General features: G+C 45.5%; 1 protein-coding gene across 1 annotated transcript; it reads right to left on the bottom strand.

The window, feature by feature from the left end:
- Nucleotides 1-393: 393 nt before the first annotated feature.
- DNASE1L3 (deoxyribonuclease 1L3) lies at nucleotides 394-21501 on the bottom strand. The gene is made up of 8 exons (XM_040454654.1): nucleotides 21200-21501; nucleotides 14034-14122; nucleotides 10503-10610; nucleotides 9804-9916; nucleotides 6998-7110; nucleotides 4198-4355; nucleotides 899-995; nucleotides 394-596 (listed from the first exon to the last, which is right to left on the bottom strand). The coding sequence occupies exons 1-8, from the start codon at nucleotides 21338-21340 to the stop codon at nucleotides 483-485; spliced, it is 933 nt and encodes a 310-aa protein (XP_040310588.1). The 5' UTR covers nucleotides 21341-21501; the 3' UTR covers nucleotides 394-482.
- Nucleotides 21502-21737: the final 236 nt, after the last annotated feature.

Raw genomic sequence — 21737 nt, 5'->3', positions numbered from 1 at the left:
TGGGAATTCAAGTGGGCTGTGGTCAGAATGGAATTTCAAAGGATGGCACTGGTGGTTACTGGGCTTGCTGAGTTGGAGGACAATTTGGAGGCAGGGAGGCCAGGTGGGATGGCCTTCATGCTTCATCCCCATGAGACATGATCACCATCCTGACCTCGAACGGGAGGGGACAGATTCCTCAAACAGATAATTGCCCAAATCCTAGGGTACAGTTGGGGCCTTGGCCTTTCTCAGGACGTGAAGCCTGTCCTTTTGGACTGCAAAATCCCCCCGTTTCCTTTTAGGTAAGTCAGGGGAGGAAGGAGCCCAAGGAGGGTAAGAGAAGACTGTCCTCCCAATTTGACTCAAGTCAGATTAAATTCAAGTTGAAAAATGAAAGCAGTTGGACCAGACTTGTTTCCTGAGTGCAGGCAGAAGTTCATACCTGTTAAAGCTGTTTTATTTAGAAGCAAGAAATGGTCAATAAAATGGCATTCTTGTATCTAGGAGCGACGGGTCTTTTTCTTCCTTGGAGAGATAGATTTTTTGTTGGTGGCGAAGACCCTTGAAGATTGTAGTTTAAATTCAACTGGAAAGTGGTCACTGACATCCAAGGCCTATAAAGAGAAAAAGGAGATAAATTTGGGGATTAGGAGACTCTCATTTTAGTGCTGAACAAATTCAGGTTCAAAGTGGGAAGACAAAAGGCCTAAAGTCACCCAACAGAACACACACTGGTGAGCATCATCCCTGGACCAGCTCAATCAGAAATTGAGACAGGTCTTCAAGTCACAGAATCATGGGCTTTGAGACTCAAGGTCCAATGGCCCAGTGTTGTGTCTCCAGTGGTGGCCTCAAAGGGTGACACCAACTCATCTTCCCAGGACAGTGGCACAGAAAGACAAGATGGCAGCTGTACCTCCTCTTTGGTCAACCCATAAGCTTTCTGGAAGTCAAAGGTTCTGTTTGATCTGTGAACAACAAAGTTGATGATCTCTTGTCCTCGAAGCACGATCCTGGAGAAGGGGAGGGAAGACAGTCACATTAATCCACCTTGTTGATTTCTGAGACCAACCAAATTTCCTGTTTGACATCTGGAATGGACTGAGCAGCCTGGCTCTTCCGAGTGATGTTCAAAGTGCAGACCTGGTGACCCTTAGGACAATGCCTCAGACTGGGAAATGGGACCAAGCCCTGCCGTGGCCCCATGGGCTCCAAAACAGTGTTTCCCTGTGTGGGCAGTTAGCCCTGATGGTGGAGGAGAAGATTATAAATGATACGTGGACACCACACCACGTACTGATGACTTGCATAGTGAGAATATTTTTCCCTTCACAGTTATTTTTCACTTTTTCTTGATTTGATTATAGATAAAGGTACTGGCTTATCTTTAATAACCCCCTAAGCTCCCATTTTGACCAAGACTGAGCAGGCTGGAGTCACCAAGCATTCTGCAAGCGAGAGAACTAAGGCAGAATTTAACATGGTTTGATTTTCACAGGGCTTATTTTTAGCTATTTTCAATTTACGACAGAGGATATTGTTTCTCACCTTAACATGAAATTTCCTTTAAAAATTAATTTATTTCATTAGAAATGAATGGACTTAAAGACAAATACAGACAAAAACCATAGTATGATTGCTTTGCGGTGATAACAAACACCGGGAACATGGTAGCTAAATGAGTCTGGGAAACATGGACTCTAATGTATCCCAGGTGGAGTGATGAGTTGGGGTCTGCATGGCTCCAACCCACTGACTGAACAAGGACAAGGTGAGTCAAACTGCCAGTTCATGCCTCTCCACCAAGCTTTCCCTGATCCGACCTGTGACTTGGTTTCCTGTGTTTGCTACCATACCACCGGGGTTAACTTTGAATTCAGTACCCAAGTGAACCCTTCACCTTCGGCTGGAGATTTCTTAGAGCCATCCTTCAGACTCAGAGAGTAGAGAGCAACATCATTAAGACCCCCGTTTCTGACTCCTACATATGTGTGCAGGCCATTGAAGTCTTTCCCGAGGCATGGCACAGGCCAGCTCTTGACATCTTTTGTGTCCAGCAGCAGAGCACAGCTCGTGGGAGGTGTTCAATAAATATCTGAACACGGAACGAAGACTGGAATTGAGACCATTTCATTTTACTCTCCTTGTTAGAAATTTATATGCCTTTTTAAAAAACCCTAAAAGATACATGCTTGTACCGAAAACAGAAAATTCAGAGCAGCAAAATGAGAAATTAAAAAAAAAAAAGCACATGTAATCCTGCCATCCTTTGGCATATATGTGTATAAAACTGAGGTTCTTTCAGTAAACATCTTTTTTTAACCTGTTCCCCCACCCCACCCAATCTTACGTGAACATCTTTCCCTGTGATTCACTGTTCTCTGCTTCATTATTTTCAATCACCTCCCTCTTGTTGGTCAGGGGTGCAGAAGGTTCTTGACCTGCCCACGGTCAATGCACAACTGCATGTGAGTAGGCAGGTGGGTGAACAGACTGGTGGGTGGACAGGCTGGCGGGGTGAGTGGCCTACTCCAACCAGCTTTGTTGGCAACTGGTCAAAGTGAGAGAGAGGAGGCAGGCACCTGCGAGCTCGGCCTCTTGTAACCCTCCTGCCTTGATTCCGCTTTCCCCAGTGCTAGGGCTGTTTCCACTCTTGAGAGCTGGAGCAGTGACTTCTGCAAAGGACATACCAGCCCTGAAAGCTCCGAGAGGAACAAAGGAGGTCATGGATGGAAATGAAAGCCAGACCTCAAAACTAGAGAAGTGAGAACAGCTGTCTTCTGGCAGAAGCCGTCTCCTGCTTCCTCGGAGGCAGGCTGAGCTCTGGGAACTGCGGTCACAGCGGATTTCCCAGCCTGCGGTCTCTGTTGTGGGTGGGGAGATCATGAACATGCACACAATTCAAGTGCCTTCCCCACCTCTAGGTTTAAGAAACAAAAGTGAGAGCTGATTGAAATTCCCCAGGGAGATGTTACAACTGTGAGAGAATGTTATCATTTACTTTTTTTTTTTTTTCATTCAATCTCTACACCCAGTATGGGGCTTGAACTCACACCCCGGGATCAAGAGCCGTGTGCTCTACTCACTGAGCCAACCGGGAGCCCCGAGAATGCTATTATTTACAGGTATGTGTTTGCATTTAGGAATATGTAACAAAAGCTTTTTTTTAATTTCTTTTTTAACATTTTATTTATTTTTGAGAGACTGAGCACAAGCAGGGGAGGGGCAGAGAAAAGACAGAGACAGAATCTGAAGCAGGCTCCAGGCTCCGAGCTGTTAGTACAGAGCCTGATGCGGGGCTTGAACCCACAAACTGTGAGATCATGACCTGAACCCACGAACCTGTGAGATCATGACCTGAACCAAAGTCAGAGGGTTAACTGACTGAGCCACCCAGGCACCCCTGTAGCAAAAGTTTTAAAAAAGTAAGTACCCTGGGTGCCTGGGTGACGCAGTCGGTTAAGCCTCTGACTTTGACTCATGATCTCACAGCTCATAAGTTTGAGCCCCGCTCCAGGTGAGCCCTGCTTCTCTCTCTCTCTCTCCCTCTCCCTCTCCCTCTCTCACTTGTACCCTCTCTCTCAAAAAAACAACAACAAAAAAGTAAATACCCTTTTACTTACTCGTCTCATTTTTAGTTTTACCCTGAGCAATTCATAAATATATGCACAAAGTACATGTATAGAATGTTCACTTCAGCAGTGCTTCTACCAGGAAACTCTTGGTAATAACCTAAGCCCAATGACAGGGGATTTGAGTGAATGCATTGTGGTATGTCTTTGTGATGAAATAATTAACAGCCGGTGAATGTATGGAACGCTTACCATATGCCAGGCATTGTGTGAGAAGACATATACTACTTCATCTAATCCTCATCGTGGCTCCATGAATGAGGCACGACTACAATCTCCATTTTACAGATGAGGAAGCAAAGACACAGACATATGCACAGATACATGAAATGGTAGAGGCAGGATTTGAATCCAGACCTGTCTGACACCAAAGCCTGCACTAGCCACAGTTAAGCTGCAATGCTCAGGGCTCCCGGACACGGCCATGCAGTTCGCACACTGCACAAGTACCCAATGGCCGGGCCTGAAGTCTAATTGACTCAGCGCTGCAAGCCAGGTTCTTCCTCCGCCCAGAGCAAGGCACCTTTCCTGATGCATACCAAGCACTGGATGGGCTAGCTGGAGTCAGGCAGGTGCCTCCTACCTGTCATATGCACAGTTGGTGCTCTCCTTGACTGTGGTGTCCTCTTGGTCCCCTATCAGCCAAACAAACCCGGGGTCAGTCCTCAAGCGGATGTTTTTCCAGGCCTTCTTGGGCACATAGCTACAGCCGGCGTTGAAGTCACCCATGAAAATGAAATTCTGAAAGACGTTATTTGGAACCGTCACCTTGTGTGTATTATTGCCAATGCTTTTGCTCAGAACTGCTAGCAATGGCCCCACCTCCCATACTCAGCAAACAGCGGGGTCTGTTATGGCTAAATTGTGCCCTCCCCCACCCCTACAAATTCATATGTTGAAGTCCTAACACACGATACCTTAGAATGTGACTGTATCTGGAGAAAGGCCTTCAAAGAGGTGACTAAGGTAAAATGAGGTTATAGGGGTGGCCCCTAATCCAATATGGCCGGTGTCCTCATAAAAAGAGATTGGGACACAGAGAGACATGGACGGAAGACCGTGGACAGAAGCCTCAGGAGAAACCAACCCTGTTGACACCTTGACCTTAGACATCCAGCTTCTAGGGTTGTGAGGGTATACATTTCCGTTGTTTAAGTCACCCAGTCTTTGGCTGCACTTGGCAAAGTAATATAAGGTCTTTTTCTTTCTTTCTTTCTTTTTTTTTTTTTTAGAGTTTAAAACTGAGTCACAGTTTTGATGAGTATTTGTCAGGGGAGAACGTACAAGGGAAGGTGTTCTCACTGGGAAGGAGGATGTTTGCTGTGGCCCTTCCCTCCTGCTCTTAGTCACTGTGTCCCTCTAATTCAGCTTGTGGAGTTAGGTGGGGATCAAAGAATCCAGCTCATTTATCTCCCTCAAATCTCTCTGGCTCAAACTACTGTAGAGGATAAACATATGGATGTATCAACGCCTTTTGTTTCCGAGCAGGACAGATGAATTTGGGTGGCTAATTTGACACCTTTGGCACCCTGCTTTTCTGTCCTATTGTTTGGAAGTTGGGAACCCACTCCTGTGGAAATTCTGTCTACTGAGGAAGTAGGAAGAGCCTGAAAGGAAGGAGGTGACAGAGTGAGTTGTCCACCCCTGCCCCGAGGCCACCAGCAGCACCTCCTGTCTTAGAAGTGTTTTTCCCTTCAGAGCTCTTGGAACAGAATTTTAATATTCCTCAATCCAGAGGAAGCGTCGGATTTCCTTGCTGGTGCTGTTGTTTGGGGCTGTTGCTGACTTTAGAGTTTTCTTCAAAAACATTTTATTTTGACCTCAGAGACCATGGTTTTCCCTGAGATTGATGGGCGCGGCCGAGGTCAGAATGTCATCCTTAACCCGAGTGACCACCAGCTCCTATTGTTATAGGCATGATTTGCTGAGCATGTACTGCCTGTCAGGCCAAGCATTAAATGTTTAATAAAATTTAAATTAAATCTCACAATAAACACTAGAAGGTAGAAGGGAAACAGGATAGAGGGATAAAGTGACCAGTTCTAGGCCACTCAACTTATGGGCTCAAGTGGTAAAGTCAAGAATTAAATCCTGATCTGCCTCACTGAAGGGCCCTCAGCACAAGACGGCCCTCTTGTTCACTCTTGTGCCACCGATGTCTCCCTAGTGCCTGACATGTAATGGATGCTCAGTAAATTCTTGTTGTGTGAATGAATGAATTCAGAATTTTAGGAATGAATGAGTCTTTCTCTTGTCTTGCTTTTTACAAATAAGCAATGACTTACACACCTGGTGCTCTCCATGTCCTAGCTCTGTGTCCACACTTTCCTTGACTCATTTTGCAGTTTGAACAGTGGAACTGAGGAGGGGGGAAGGGGAGGTCACTGGAGTCACATCCCAAAAGGAGGAAAGAGGAATGAGGAAGAGCCCTCTGGAACACTTCCATATTTGCCAAGAGCTTTCACAGGCCCTCATAGCCACAGCGGGTGACATCCCCATTTTCCAGATGAGGCCGAGACGGATGGTGGATGTATTCCCTTTCTGTGAGAATAGCACCCCTTGATTATTTGGGAACCTACTTTCCTCCTTCACCCCAGTCTGTGAGATTGGGCTGAAGCTCACACTGATTTAACAAATCAGAGCTTCTTAACCAGAGCTGATCGCAGTGGTTGGTTCGGGGATGGATGAATGACCCAATCAGGGCCAATGGGACCCAATCCTGAGAAACTTATTGTATTATGACACAGAAAATCTGTCTCAGACCACTGGGTCTGGAAGCTGCTGGTGGCCATCTTCCCTTCCCAAGGGTGGAGACCACCCAGAGGAAAGGAAGGCAAAGAGATGGAAAGAAACAGACAAGCCAAGCCCTGATTACCTTGTCTGAGCCCTGGATCCAGCTATGCCTGAACTACTTCTGGACATTTTAGTCACATAAACCAATAAATTGCTCTTCCTTTCATGAACCAATTTGAGAGTCATCACCTGCAGTGAAGGACTCTTGATCCCTCTGTGTCTCACTGTTCTCATCGCAGAGTGAGAATGAGAAAGGTAGTTACTTCACGGGGTTATTGGGAGGATTAAATCAACCTGTGCATGTTCAGCCTCAGTGTGGCCTGGCAATAGCTATTCACCCAGTGATTTTGGACAGCCATTATTAGGGGAGCAGTGTACGAATTGCTGAGACCCACGTGGACAGTACCCAGGCAAATTTAGCAAGAGGGGTATTTAAGGCAGAGGTAAGGCCTAAAATGAGGCTCTAAAATAGTGGGGGTCTGCACAGGTCCTGCCCCACCCCCCACCCTCCTGGGGAGTCCCTCATCCCTCCCCAGAACCACATTCTGCCTCTGCTAGACAGGAATTCAACAGACACAGAGGGTCATCACCTCCGCCTTCCAGCGATGTTTCATATCCGTGTAGACATCAACCAGCTCATCAATCTCTTTAACGGAGGTCTCAGGGGTGGTGTGCAGGGGGACAATCACGAAGTCCTTGACAACTGAGGAACAGGAAAGAGGCGGAGGTCACACACTTCCCTGAACAGAGGAAGGTTCCATGAACACTGCTGAAGGGAAACAGACTGTCCCCCTAGAAGGCCCAGCCTGCATTGTCTGGGTCCCCTCATTTCTAGAGGGTCCAGCCGGTGGCTGAGATGTGCCTGTTCTTAGGATGATTAGGCCGGCATTTTCAGTACATGAAAGCCTCTTTTCTCCCACTCACCTGCAGAGCTAAGAGAAAGCCAGTAGACAGTACTGCTTGCTGGTATTGTGGGTGTTTTTATTTTCTCATTTTTTGAAAAATTATATTCTCTACTTTTTAAAAACTAATAAGTCAAGCCTGTTTGGCTTTTGTACTAAAGAAAAAAGTTTTTTCTAATTAAAAAAAAAAAGGAGGCTTGTCAGTTTATGCTTCTTTTGTAATCAGGAAAAAAAAAACCCAAACATTATTTAAAAAAGAAAGTGGTCTTTTGTGAAATATCTGAAAACCTCCCCCCACCGGGAGGGACAGAGGGAGCCTTGGAACTGAGCCTCGCCCACCTGGTAATGGAGATGTTGTGCTCTGAATGCCTCTTCCCCCGGCTTTCCCTTGTCCTGTGCCTGGGTCCCCAGGCCTACTAGGGAGCTAGGGGCTGTTGGGAATCACTGCTCAGGTCACACAATGGAAAGTCAGGACTCAGAGCCTGCAGCCTGTCTCCAGGACCCTGCACTTACCCACCAGCCTTATTTCTCACTCTTCTCAGGCCTCCGCTCCACCCCCCCATCCTCTCTCTGGTCTCCCTACACATCCCAACTCCTTTCCACCTCTGAGCTTACTGGCACCTCCCCTCAGAATGGCCCTTTCCCCAGTCTTCTGTGACTGGCTTCTTCAGGTCACAACCCAATGTCACCTAAATTGGGTTGGTCCCTCACCCCACTATGGAATGCACCCTGCTTGTACTTCCTTCATGCCCTGAGATTACTTGCTGTGCTTCTGAGTTTGGCCCACTGGAACCTGAGTTCTGTCTTGCTCACCCTCTTGGCTCCAGCACCTAGCACAGCACCTGGCACATGGGAGATGCTCAAAACTGTTGATTGAATACATAAATGAATGAATGAGTAAATGAATAAAAGGGAAAAAAGATAGATGAATGGCTAACTCTATCTTTAATCTCAAATACAGGGGACATAACGTTTCCTTGTACAAGATAGAAAATTCCAAACAGGAGGGCTCCTGGGTGGCTCAGTCGGTTAAGCGTCCAACTCTTGGTCTCAGCTCAGGCCATGATCTCATGGTTTGTGAGTTCAAGCCCTGCGTTGGGCTCTGCGCTGCCAGCACAGAGCAGAGCCTGCTTGGGATTCTGTCTCTAGGTCTCTCTGCCTTCCCCATCCATGCACCTCCCCCTTGCTCTCTCAAAATAAATAAATTTAAAAAAATTCTAAACAGGGCATGGCTGAAGTGCCATCCTAGGGGAGGAGAGATAGAGAAGGGTGAAAAGGTGGAGGCCCAAGACAAACAGGTTTGTTTAGCAATGTTTAGCTGTGTGTAGCTGAAGACTCTCTCGGAGAAGAAATAATCACTTGGGGCGGGGGGCAGGGTGCTCTCCAAACACTGCTCTGGTCAGCTAAGTGTGAATTGTGTGCACGATGAAGCTATTACACATGCTCTCTGACGTGCATTTCTGTCCTAAATAGCCCCCAGATCCTTCTCTTCTTCTACTGGAAATTCCTCCACCTTTCTTCCATGTTGGTTTTCCTGAAGTACTAATTAGCCAGGGTGGGAATAGTTAACTTCATCGTTCAGGGTGTTTATATTTGTGTAGTATAAATTTGGGGGTACATGCCCACATACATTTATTTATTTGGTCATTATCTGTCTTGCCTACTACAACATAACTTCACTAGGGCAGGGGCTTTGTCTGCCTTGGTCAGTGCCTGGAACAGACCATGGCACGTCGTAGGTACTGAAAAGATATTGGATTCTATATAGCTTCAATCTGCAAATCAAATTAATTCTTGACTTTCCATTTCAAGATGCACTGTGGTTAAGAGTATGTGCTCCCAAGATAGTGGCTTGGGTTACAGCCCTGCTCACTCATGTCAAGAGCTGCTGGGTGAACTTGGACAAGTGACTCCACCTATTTGAACCTTGGCTTCTTCAAATGTAAAAGTGGAGACAATCCTAGGTCTCAACCTGCAGGGTGTTGCAAGGTTACAGGAACCTGGCACTAATCAGGGATCAATACTTGTTAGTGGCTTATATAAGTGTAGTTGTCGTCAAAGTTAAGGGAGCAATCATTTGGATTTCCCCTCTATACCCAGTCCTTGGAGGACTTTGCCATGTCATTACTAGAGGCAGAGGGAGACTTTAGTTTGGGGTTCATTTCTGCTGGCCACCACTGTGATTTTTCAGAATGAAGCTATACTTGACTGCGACTCAAGAATTGCAGTAAATAATTTCCATCAGCCTAACTGCTCCAACAAGAGTGGAGTTACCACTGACTTCAGGTGCATTCTAAGGGAGGAGGTCTTGGCATTCTGAGAAGCCAGACTGCATCCCTAACACTCAAGTATCAGACATTCTCAATGGCCATCTCAAGTCTGATGCCTCCTTAACGATGCTGTGTAAACCCTGGGACCCCAGCTCACATCTGGGGCTATTGTCCATTCATGGGATCACAGGGAGGTTATTCACTACTGGCGCCTTGGGTCTCACCGGTGTAGGGTGACTGGAACCAGACCACAAAGGGTTCCCTGGAAAATACATCTGTGTCTCCAGCCTGATAGTCATGGTAGAGGTAGCGTTTCTTCACAGACAGTAGCTTTTCCCTAGGGGAGAAAAAATAGGAAGCACTTCCAGCTGAGTCAGTTGACGTCTTCATTCAAGAAGCAGAGACATGGCTTCATTAGCCCCCCAGGCAGGCTCTTGCCCTGCAAGGGATCTTTCACCCGAGAACAAGGCTCCATCTACTCTTCTCCATGGCCACCCTTTGAAAGCTGGAGATCTGAGCAGTACCACTTATCTGGGGCACCCACAAGTTAATGTTCAGACTTAGAACAAATTACTGTAGGAAGAAGACAAAACTCTGAAGTTTCAGAGACAGCCATGCTGGGCAACTCAGGTTTCCATCCCTGGGCCAGGACTTGATGAGGGAGGATAAAGAACTCCTGACCCTCCTGACCAGGCAGCCACTGACTCAACCAACAAATTAGGTGTTAGGAAGCTGCTTGTACTCTTCAGTTTGAAGAGGTAACGCTTTGCTTCAGAGTCAATTTGACAGCAATTATTTTGATCAATATTGAGAACTGGTTAGAGGTCAACATTTGGTTTTGAAGAAAAGATAAGCATTTTGATTCAATTCACAGTCATCATTTATAAGTGAGCCACATTCCAGGAAGCATAGGCTATACTCACTTGTAGAGAAAGGCATACTGCTCTTTATATGTGTTTCTTCCAAGGCGAGAGCTAATCACATAGTTGTACATTGTGCCTTTTCTTGAATTTCTTGAATTTCTTGAATTTCTAAAATGCAGAGATTTTACATCATGCATCTTAAAAAATAAACATCCCCCTATTGCATGTTCCCCTATCTTCACTCTGTATCCATATCACCAATGGCATCATGGAGAAGGGTTACCGTTCATCATAACCTTGGGGTCTAATAAGAAGGGCCACCCACCATTGACTGGGAATGTGACATCTTCCAGGATCTTAATAGCCATTAACTCTTACCCTTAGAAGATGGGTACTGTTGTTACCCACCTTGTATAGTTTGCAGGTGCAGAGCTGGGATTTGAACTCAGATCCTACATACTCCAAATCCACACCCTTTGCCCTGCACCTGTGGGACATTATTGAGACCATAGAAGCTTCAGGCCAGAATCTGCTCCATATCTCACTCTGGCTCATGGCTGGGGCTGACCTCATACTTCCTGGTGGAGGAAACCTTATCAGGTCACCCCGTCCATGCACTACTGCTGAACATTTATCATATGCAGAATTCCTAGTAACGTTTTCATTGGACATTCACTCCTGCTCTGAAAACCCTCAAGCATTTTCTCACAAGTCCTAGAACTATGATTTCAGACCAGCTATTGTTTATGTTCTGGGGGCTGGCGATACAGATGTGAAGTCCCATTACCTCTACCCCTCATTTACACCAGGGAAACTTGACTCCCCATGTGTTTGCCAAACCTGCTGATAACTCACCCTGGGCAGCGCCTGGCATGGTCTAACCCATTTGCCCGCAGAAAGATCTAGGGCATGTCTAAGCTATAGCATATTCTCAGGTTTAGTAGCAGAAGGAGCATATAGGGCCCAACCTAGGCCCTACAGAAATTCCTAGGACTTTAGGTACATATTCTTTTTTTTTTTTTTTAAGTTTATCTATCTTAAGAGAGAGAGAAAGAGAGAGAGAATCCTAAGCAGGCTCCTCGGTGTCAGTGCAGAGCCCAGCTCGGGGCTTGATCCCACGAACCATGAGATCATGACCTGAACCGAAATCAAGAGTCAGACGTTTCACCAACTGAACCATCAAGGTGCCACTAGATACATATTCTAAGGCAGGTCTGGCTACTGGGGCCTGAGGAATGTGGACGTTGGATTCCACTGGGGTTCCAGTTTGGGAAAGTTGGCCTTGTTCTGAATCTAGCCTGCCAAATTTTGGGTTGGCAAAATGCTTGCCGTGACTCAGCTGTGAGGTGACTAAGGCTCCTGTTGGCTTACGAGGGATAAGGGGACAAACAGGCCTGCTTCTGCCTGGAGTCAGTGGCATGGTCTAGGGGGCCTGGGACAACTGAGGCCAGTTGGGGTGGGAAGACTCAATCCAGGCTGGCTGTGGGGAGGGGCATAGAGCCCCTGTCCCCTCGTACTTCTGAAAACTGACCAGAGTCCCTCTAAGGAAAGCTCAGGAGGTTCAGAATAGAGCACCAGCTTTGGAGTCAGAAATGACCCAGGTTCAAAGGTAAGCTCCACGATTTACTGGCTGGGTGAACTTGGGCAAGTCCCTTCTCTCTGTTCCTCAGTTCCCTCAGCTATAAGGGAAACAGTAATAGTACCCACCCCACAAAGCTGTTGTGGGAGTGAATGAAATAGCACACGTAAATTGATTAACTGGATGCTTGGCATGTAGTTAGGGTACCGATGGCAGCTGTTACATGCGGCCCTTGGGACCATCATTTGCCACCATAATTTGCTTCCTTTTACTAGTAATAGACACCACCAGCCCTGACTGGTCACTGCTACAGACCAGGCACAGCCCAACCACTTATATGCAGGATTTAATCAGCACCACATTCCGGGAAGATGGGTTCCATTACCAGTCCCATTTTATACACAGGGAAAATGAGGTGCAAAGAGGGTGAGTAACTTGCCCAAAGTCATAGCAGAGTCAAAATCCAAACACAAGTGGTCTGAGTTGAGTGTAGGCGCCTGACCCTTGCACTAAACTCCCTTGTCTGTCATCAAAGATCAGATCTGGAAAGAGAAGAGCTGCTGAGGCTGAATGGAGAAGCTCAGCCCAACTCCATATTTCCAGATGAGAAAATGAGCCCCGGAGAAGGGGGAACCAGCCCAGGGGACCCTCTTGTGTGAAGGAGAGTGTCCAAGATTTCCTCCCAGGCTGAATGAGGCTGGATTGACCATTCATTTACTTAAAAAATAATAATAATAACAGGGGCACCTGGGTGGCTCAGTTGGTTAAGTGTCCAACTTTGGTTCAAGTCATGATCTCACAGTTCGTAGGTTCGAGCCCCATGTCAGGCTCTGTGCTAACAGCTCAGAGCTTGGAGCCTGCTTCGGATTCTGTGTCTCCCTCTCTCTCTGCCCCTGTCCTGCTTGCACTCTGTCTCTGTCTCTCAAAAAGTGAATAGACATTAAAAAAATATTTAAAAAAATAAAAATTTTAAGTTTATTTATTTATTTTGGGAGAGAGAGAGAGTGCACAGGAGGGGCAGAGAGAGAGGGAGAGAGACAGAGACTCCCAAGCAGGCTTTGCACTGTGACAGTGTGGAACCCAATGCGGGGCTGACACAAACTGGGAGATCATGGTCTAAGCCGAAATCAAGAGTCAGTTGCCCAACCAATCGAGCCACCCCCATGCCCCTTGAATATGCCTTTTTAACTCACATTGGGATGATTTTCAGGTGGGTGGGTTTGCTGATTATTCTTTGAGAAAGAATATAAATCACAAATATAATCCAACATAATTTAAAAATATTTGAGGACATTATCTTTTGTGGTTTTTTTTTTTGAAGTTGTAAAATCAGATTTTTGTAAGCTATTCAAATCATATAGAAATATATACAATAAAAAGTAAATATTCTGCATTTCTTCACTGACTGCCTCCACAATGGTCCTCCAATCACACCCACTCCCCTGGCCCAGAAGTAACCACTATTAATGGTTTGGGCACATTCTTCTAGTCTTTCCTCTAGGCTCATGCAAACTCAAACACATGCTTATTCATGTATAGGGTAATGTGATTACTAAAATGGGCTACTCTACGTACGGTTCTGAACCTGCTGTTTTCAATATACTGCAGCCATCTTTCCATACTGGAATATTTAGCTCTAAGCTATTCTGTAGTGATCATGATTTTTAATGGCTACATCATATTCCAGCCTGTGGGCATACCATAACTTCATATTTGCACTCAACCTTTTTTTTATAACGGTAGTTCTAAGCTCAGCCCCTTGTGTCTTTTGTTTCTCTCTCTGTCCTGGCTCCTCATCTGTTCCCTCTACTTTACTTTATCATATTAACACTAGCTGGTTGAAAGTTCTCAGGACTTTGGCTAATGGAGTTGGAAGTGTGGGCAGTGTTGGTCATGTGACTTGGTAGTCAGGGTGAGTGCTGGCTTTCACCCTTGGTTCAATTCCTCAGGCTTTTCAGGTGTCCTTGCAGTTGGCCTTGAGTCTGCAGAGGGTCTAGGAGCCCCGTCTTTACCCATTTAGTCTGTCCATCAGCATGGGACAGATAATGTTGTTGCTGTCCTTGATTTCCATCAGGAGTATGATATCACAGCGTTTGATGACCTGTGAAGACAGAATTCGCAGGTGTTTCAGGCCATTTACTGCAAGTAATAAAATCTTTTATTGGGCACTTACTATGTTTTAGGTATAGGATTGGTGCTTTGTTAAAGTAATGAATTTCATCACTGAAATAAGTGAAGAACTTTGTGAGGCAGGTCGTATTTTGATGTCTATTTTATTTGATTAAAAATTTTATTTTTAGGGGTGCCTTGGTGGCTCAGTCGGTTAAGCATCCAACTTTGGCTCAGGTTGTGATCTCACGGTTCATGAGTTCAAGCCCTGCGTTGGGCTCTGTGCTGACAGCTCGGAACCTGGAGCCTGCTTCTGATTCTGTGTCTCCCTCTCTCTCTGCCCCTTCCCTGTTCATGTTCTGTCTCTCTCTGTCTCAAAAATAAAATAAAACATTAAAAATAATTTATTTTTAAGTAATCTCTACACCCAACGTGGGGATCGAACTCACCACTGACTGAGCAACTCAGGAGCCCCCCCCCCCCACCTTTTAATGTTTATTTCTTTTCAGTTATGTCTGTTTTAAAGATAAGGAGCCTGGGGCTCCAGGAAAACCGAGTAAACTATCCAAAGTCACTCAGCTAGAAAATGGCCAAGGCAGAATGCAAATCTAGGCAATCTGAATCCAGAGCCTATGATCACGTGTCCTATATCTTGTTTTTTTTTTTTTGCTTGAATAATCACCATAATAATAATAATAATAATAAATATTTCTTAAGCTCTTAGTATGTGAGAGGTGCCAGTATGGATATGGGTCTCCCCAGTTCACCTGGCAACAAAATCATAATAATAAAAATTACAAGGGCTAACATTTATTGTGAGCCTACCATAAGCCTCACCAACACTGTGAGAGAACTATGATTATTGGCTCACTAACCTCAGGAGAAAACCAGGCTCAGAGTGTTTGAGTGGAAAGTTTGAAGTCACACAGCCAGTATAGATGGTAGAGTCAGGATTTGAATTCGGGTTCTTGTGACTACAAAGCCTACCATGCTGTTAAAACATCAGGGAGAGCTGGGTCCTGCCACCGAGCCAGCTTGCTGATTTAGTCACTGGTCTCTGTCAGACCTTTCTGGAAGGCACTTTAAAGTATGTATCAAAAGTCTTGGAGTATGTACTTACTCTTTGGCCTAGTTTTCCCCCTTTGAGGAAGGTCTTCTATTATAAAGAAATATCTACTACTTCTCTGCACCTCAGTTTCTTCATCTATAAATTGGAATGATGACAGTTATTCCCTCACAAGGTTGCTGGAGGATTAAATGGGTCCTTAGAACAGTGCTAGGCATTTGGAGCCACACACGAAATTATTATTGCTATTATTATTATTTGTACAGATCAAAGAGGAAGAGGCATTGTGCAATAGCACAACAAAAACTTGGAAACAACCTAAGTATCCCCAAATAGAAAAGCATTAAATGAAAGATGTTGTAAACATGGCATAGGACATTATGTAGCATTAAAAGTCATGTTTTAAAAGAATATTAACAACACGTGAAATACTTCCAATATAAAAGCAGAATACAAAACTGGTGATATAGGGCAGTCTCCATGCTGCAAAACAGATGCAGTTTTTAATTTTTTTTTAATATTTATTTATTTTTGAGAGACAGAGAGAGACACAGTGTGAACGGGGGAGGGGCAGAGAGAGAGGGAGACACAGAATCCGAAGCCAGCTCACAGCTGACAGCTGTGAACACATGTTCAAGCCCACGAACCATGAGATCATGACCTGAGCTGAAGTTAGACGCTTAACCAACTGAGCCACCCAGGCACCCCCAGATGCAGTTTTATGTATTTATTTTTGCATAGAAAAATGCCCATAAAATGCCCTAAATGCCAATAGCTCTTATCTTCAAGTGATAGGGTAACAGCTGATATTTTTTTTCTTCTTTATATGCTTCTATATGTTCAAAGTAGTCCATAATGACCATTTTTAACTTAATAAAATTAAGTTAGAAATTAAAATTTTTTAACTTAAAAATGATACCTTTCTAATTTTAAAAAATTAAAGTGTTATTAAAAAAAGGAAACTGCTTGAGGATAAAGTAATTATGGGAGAGGAGATGATGGCCAATATTTATTAAGATATGACAGATGAGGGGCGTCTGGGTGGCTCAGTCAGTTAAGTGTCTGACTCTTGATTTCGGCTCAGGTCATGATCTCACAGCTCATGGGACTGAGCCCTGCTTCAAGCTCCACACCGAGCTACTCCACACCAAGCATGGAGCCTGCTTGGGATTCTCTTTCTCTGCCCCGCCCCCCAAGGGCCCCCTCGCGCATGCTCTCTATCCCTCTCTCTCTGCCCCGCCCCTGCACCCGCACTCTCTCTTTCTCAAAAAAAAAAAAAAAAAAAAAAAAAGTGACAGGTGAGAGTCTATTTAACATAAGTTAAATAAATTGTCTTACATAGAGTGCTTCATGTGGTGCCTGGCTTTATAAGTGTTAGCTCTTGTCATCAACTCATTAAATTTTTATAATAGTCCTTTGATGTTGGCCGTCTTGTTATCCCCATAGTATAATTGAGGACTCTGCCTCAGTGCAGTTAAGTAATGTGAACACCCTGTGAATGTGAATAATGGGATCATCCACTGCGGAGCCCTGCTTGACCACTATGCTCAACAACGGAGGAGATCCCCACATCCCCTGATTGCTCCTCCTCGGAGACCAAGGTCCCTTTCGAATGTAACCCATTGCCGTGGGACAAAAATGGGCCAGAGTTCAGACTCCCTTTCCTGAGCAGAAGGGTTGAGCTTTTATTTTTTCATTTTGTTTTGTTTTGTTTCTGAGAAAGAGAGAGAGAGAGAGAGAGCACAAGTGTGCGCTTGAGTGGGGGTGAGGGACAGAGAGAGGGAGAGAGAGAGAATCCCAAGCAGGCTCCATGCCTAGCTTGGAGCCCGATCCCATAACTCTGGGATCATGACCTGAGCCGAAATCAAGAGTTGGATACTCAAACAACTGAGCCACCCAGGCGCCCCTGAAGGGTTGAGCTTTTAGATTCCCTGTTTACAACCCTTTTGCCTCAATAACAAATGCTCTGGAGCCCCACATCTCCTTGATCTTGGCTCAGGTTATGATCTCGAGGTTTGTGAGATTGAGCCCCGCATCAGACTTTACTGACAGCAGAGAGCCTCCTTGGGATTCTCTCCCTCTCTTTACTCCTCTCTCTCAAGATAAACTTAAAACAATAATTTTGTTATAATTTTCTAATTATAAAAATAATGTTGCTTATTGTAGAAAATTTGGAAAATGTAGAAGACTATAAAAAAATCACCTGATGAACTGTAAAGCCACCACTCAGACACTTCTCATGTGATTTCTATACTTATACATATTTACAAAATGGCATCAGAATAACTAGCCCGTGAGTTGAAAATATAGGCATCGAATCAAATGGCCTTGGATTCATGTCTTGACTCTATCGCTCACCAGCTGTGTGATCTTGAGCAAGTCACGAATGTTCCTTGAACCGCCAGATTCCTTATCTGTAAACTGGGACAGTACCCTCCTTATGGGGTTGCCATAGAGATTAAAGGACATGATGGAAATAATACATTCAGTCTAGTCCCTGGCACAGAAAAGACGCTCAGCAAACAGTGGCAATATTTATTACACGGTTTGTGTCTTTTTTTTTTTTTTAATCTCACATGACATTGTGAGCATTTTTCTCAGTTTTCAAATCCACCACTGATGCGTGTTTTCTCTGCCCCAATTTCAGGCCAGGAAAAATAGATCCCCCCCGGGCTCCATCTCCTCAGAATGAGGCTCCAAAGATGAGGGCCCCCAGAAGGCCCTCCCAAACCTGAAACTCAAGATTTTCCTGAGGCTGCTGTTCACAGAGGGAGGGAGTAGGGATTGAGCATAGCCAGTAGTGAGGGGCTCCCAGCAAGTGGTGTGGTGAGTGGGGCTGGGGGGAAGGGAAGGGACACTCTGGAGAACTCTATGAACACTCTGGGGCCAGAGAAGCCTATTAAACCTTTTGTTGTGCCTCTGAACAGGGAGCAACCAGCATGGTGGGGAAAGAGCCCAGAGAGGGTCAGTTAGGCCTGGGTCCAAGCCCTTGTTCTTTTGCTCACTTGCTCCATGACGCCCAGGACAATGTACTCCTCCTCTCTGAATTCCAGTTGTCTCGTCTACAAAATGCAACCAGTGGGGTTGTGAGGCTGAACTTGGATACTGCATGTTAAAGACCCGGCATACAGTAAGCAATCCGGAAATCATCATTATCATGTGCTGTGGGAAACAATGCCTCCCATGTCCACCATCTTATCCCCAGTGCGTGCCTCAGAGCAGCTGGCACGTGGTCTACCTTCAGCAAGTGTTTGTTGGCTGAACAGACTTCGCTCTTTAAGGACACAAACTGAAGAAGCAGACAGAAGCAGGCAGGGTTTGGCATCTGGAAAACTGCCCATGGTGCCAGCCAGCAAACCCAAGATGATGACAGCAGGCCTCCCTCACTCTCCAACCTCCCTGATGAAGATCATAATGACAACAGCATGATGAAACTGGGTTCGTCTCTGAAGTGATAAATCCAGTATGGAAGAGTGGAAAACGCACCTCCACGAATATGGTTGGGTCATATGTCTGGACTTGATCCTTCCCCTTAACAGCTATGGAATCCTGGGTAAGTCACTTCTTTCTGAGTCTCTGTTTTCTGGATTACAAAGTGCGGGCAATGCCACCTATGTCATAATAAGAATATAACATTCCTGGGAATACCTAGGTGGTTCAGTTAGTTAAGAATCTGACTTCAGCTCAGGTCATGAGCTCATGGTTCATGGGTTCAAGCCCCACGTTGGGCTCTGTGCTGACAGCACAGAGCCTGGAGCCTGCTTCAGATTCTGTGTCTCCCTCTGTCTCTGCCCCTCCCCTGATTGTGCTGTCTCTCTCTCAAAAATAAATGAATAAACATAAACATTAAAAAAAAAAGGATATAAAATTCCTGGCCTATAGTAGGTACTTAGACATTAGCCCCTGTAAATATTACTTTCCTGAATGCCTGGGTTTGGGTTTTATTGTTTGTGCTCTCAATGGCTCTGGAGGTATTTGGGGATGGCCTCTGAATACAGGATGGTCTTGCAACAATGGGGAAAGTAAGGAGTCCTTGACAAAGACTTTTCACATGCTTGGTGTTTGGTGTGATGGGCTGTCCATCCATCAGCCCTGTGTCCATCCGACACAGCCGCTCAGGGGAGGTGCTGAGTATAAGCCCCCAATAATGGAATCACCAAGGAACAAAAGATAGTCTTTTGTTCTCTTAAGACTCTGATGACATTGCCTGGATAGAATAAGTGAGGAAGGTAATGGGAACACAGTCGGTACCCGGGTTCCACGAGCCCTTGTGTGAGGGAGCAGGGAAAATAATTTCCTCGTATGTCAAAGTTGCCTGTTGAGCCAGGGAGTCTCGGCTCCCACAGGCTTGGCATGGCTCTTCTGGCTGAACAACCATCTCTGGAAGGCGTTGGGTGCTGTCCAAAGGGCAGGGCCAACCAGGGAGAAGACCATGTAAGTAAGAGCAGAGCATGCCAGTCCTTGCTCTAATCCACTTTGTGTATTCATGCCAACAGTGGCAGCTCTGTGTGAGATCGCCTGCCCACTCACGGGCTCTACCTTGATTTGCCTAGGCCAACTGGTGCTACAGGTTGTGTAAGGCCCACTTTCAGAAAGGCCCAGGGGCTCAGCGAGGAGAAGGGAATTCCCGGGCTTGCTCACACAGCTGCCTGGTGGGATCTGACCCCAGAGCTCCTGGTGTTCCCACCATACCCTGGTGCCTCCAGGGGTTTCTAAGGTGATAATACCCAGACAGAGCCCTGGGAAAGGTTTCAGCTCCCAGCATCATCAAAAATAAATTAACCTGTAGGGTAAAGAGAGTCAAGCAACTCTAAAGAAATGTGAGCAGCATCTCCAGACATTGGTCACAATACCCACAATACCCACGGGAAGTCATATATATATATATATATATATATATACACACACATATATACATACATATATATATATGTGTGTGTGTGTATGTATATATATGTATATATGTATATATGCATATATATGTATATATATATGTGTGTGTGTATACATATATATGTACACACATATATATACATATATATGTAAATTTTTTAATGGTTTATTTATTTATTTTTGGAAGAGAGAGAGAGAACACAAGCAGGGGAGGGGCAGAGAGAGAGGGAGACACAGAATCCGAAGCAGGCTCCAGGCTCAGTGCAGAGCCTGACAGAGGGCTTGAACCCACAAACCATGAGATCATGACCTGAGCCAAAGTCAGACACTTAACTTAACTGACAGAGCCACCCAGGCGCCCTGTGCAAGGGAAGTCTTATCTAAGTGGAGAGAAAGATAAGAATTGATAGTTGGGAAAAGGTTGATGGGGTGGGCAGTGAAGAAGGAAGAAGAGAGGGGTGTAGAGAGAAAGAAAGAAAAAAAAAAACAAAGAAAGAAAGAAAGAAAGAAAGAGAAAGAAAGAAAAAGAAAGAAAAGAAAAATGAAAAGCAAGAAAACAGAATGAAAAAAAAAAAGAAAGAAAGAAAGAAATGAAGAGAGAAAAGAGCTAGCAAAAAAATCTGTGCTGCATTGATGGGTAAAAAGACCAGGCTGGGCTGGTCTCCCAGCTCCCCTCCACCTACCCACCCACCACCTATATGAGGTCACTTCACCTTTTGTTGTTCATCTCTTCGTGGGGATAAAAATCCTCCTTTTTAAGGGTGATGAAAGGAAATCACGTATTTGCAGTGCCTGACAGGGGCGTTCAGTAACCGGGAGCCAGATGCTGTTTTAGGGGCTTCACACGTGCCAACTCAAGCATTCCCCAAAACCGTCCTACAAGGAGGTACTGGCATTACCCTCACGTTCAGATGATGACATGAAGCCCAGAGAGGTGATGTGGTTACTGGAATTACTGCTGCCATTATTGTGACAAAATGCCAAGGCGGCTGCTACCTTCACCCCAGCGACTAACTTGAGTGGAACATCTCCTGAGTCTCTTAAAGTCTGAACGCATCAGAGAGGGCACGAGGGGGGTCCGGCGCTCTTTCCGACAGGAAAAGGTCTCACCTTCACGATGACATCCATGGCATTCTTGTTTTCCTTCTTGGCTTCCCCAAAGGACCTCACATTAAAGGAGCAGAGCCTCAGGGCCAGGGCACTGCCGGTGGAAAGGAGGAGAAGCAGGAGGAAGGTGGGTGGCTGAGGCATCCTGATGTTCCTCTGGCTTCAGAGAGAGGGCAGCGGTGTCTGGTGTGCGGGCTCTAGGCCACTGCTTCAGGCTCAGCTGACTTATAAAGCCTGCAGATAACAGGAATTACTGGATTCCTTGTTGCTACTTTCACTTCTCTGAGGAACTGAAGATCATGGGTTTCATTCCCCAAGGAAATGGAGAAAAGGGGCTAGTCTTTGAGGAGCCCCTGTTTTTGTCACTCTGGTGAGGAAATCGGCCTGCGTAATTTGGGCACCATCCTCCGCAAAGTCACTCATATCCCAACCGGGAGCCAGCTGTGACATCTGGCCATCCGTCCTGTGGTGGCATGCCATCTGCCTTCTTTTCCTGAGAATTGATAATTCGGAAGCCATCTACCCCAGAGGGCAGCTGGGG

Source organism: Herpailurus yagouaroundi, unplaced genomic scaffold (assembly GCF_014898765.1).
Source record: "Herpailurus yagouaroundi ecotype Mexico unplaced genomic scaffold, PumYag 213, whole genome shotgun sequence".
NCBI classification, from domain to species: domain Eukaryota; kingdom Metazoa; phylum Chordata; class Mammalia; order Carnivora; family Felidae; genus Herpailurus; species Herpailurus yagouaroundi.
This window is presented reverse-complemented; position numbering and strand designations above follow the sequence as displayed.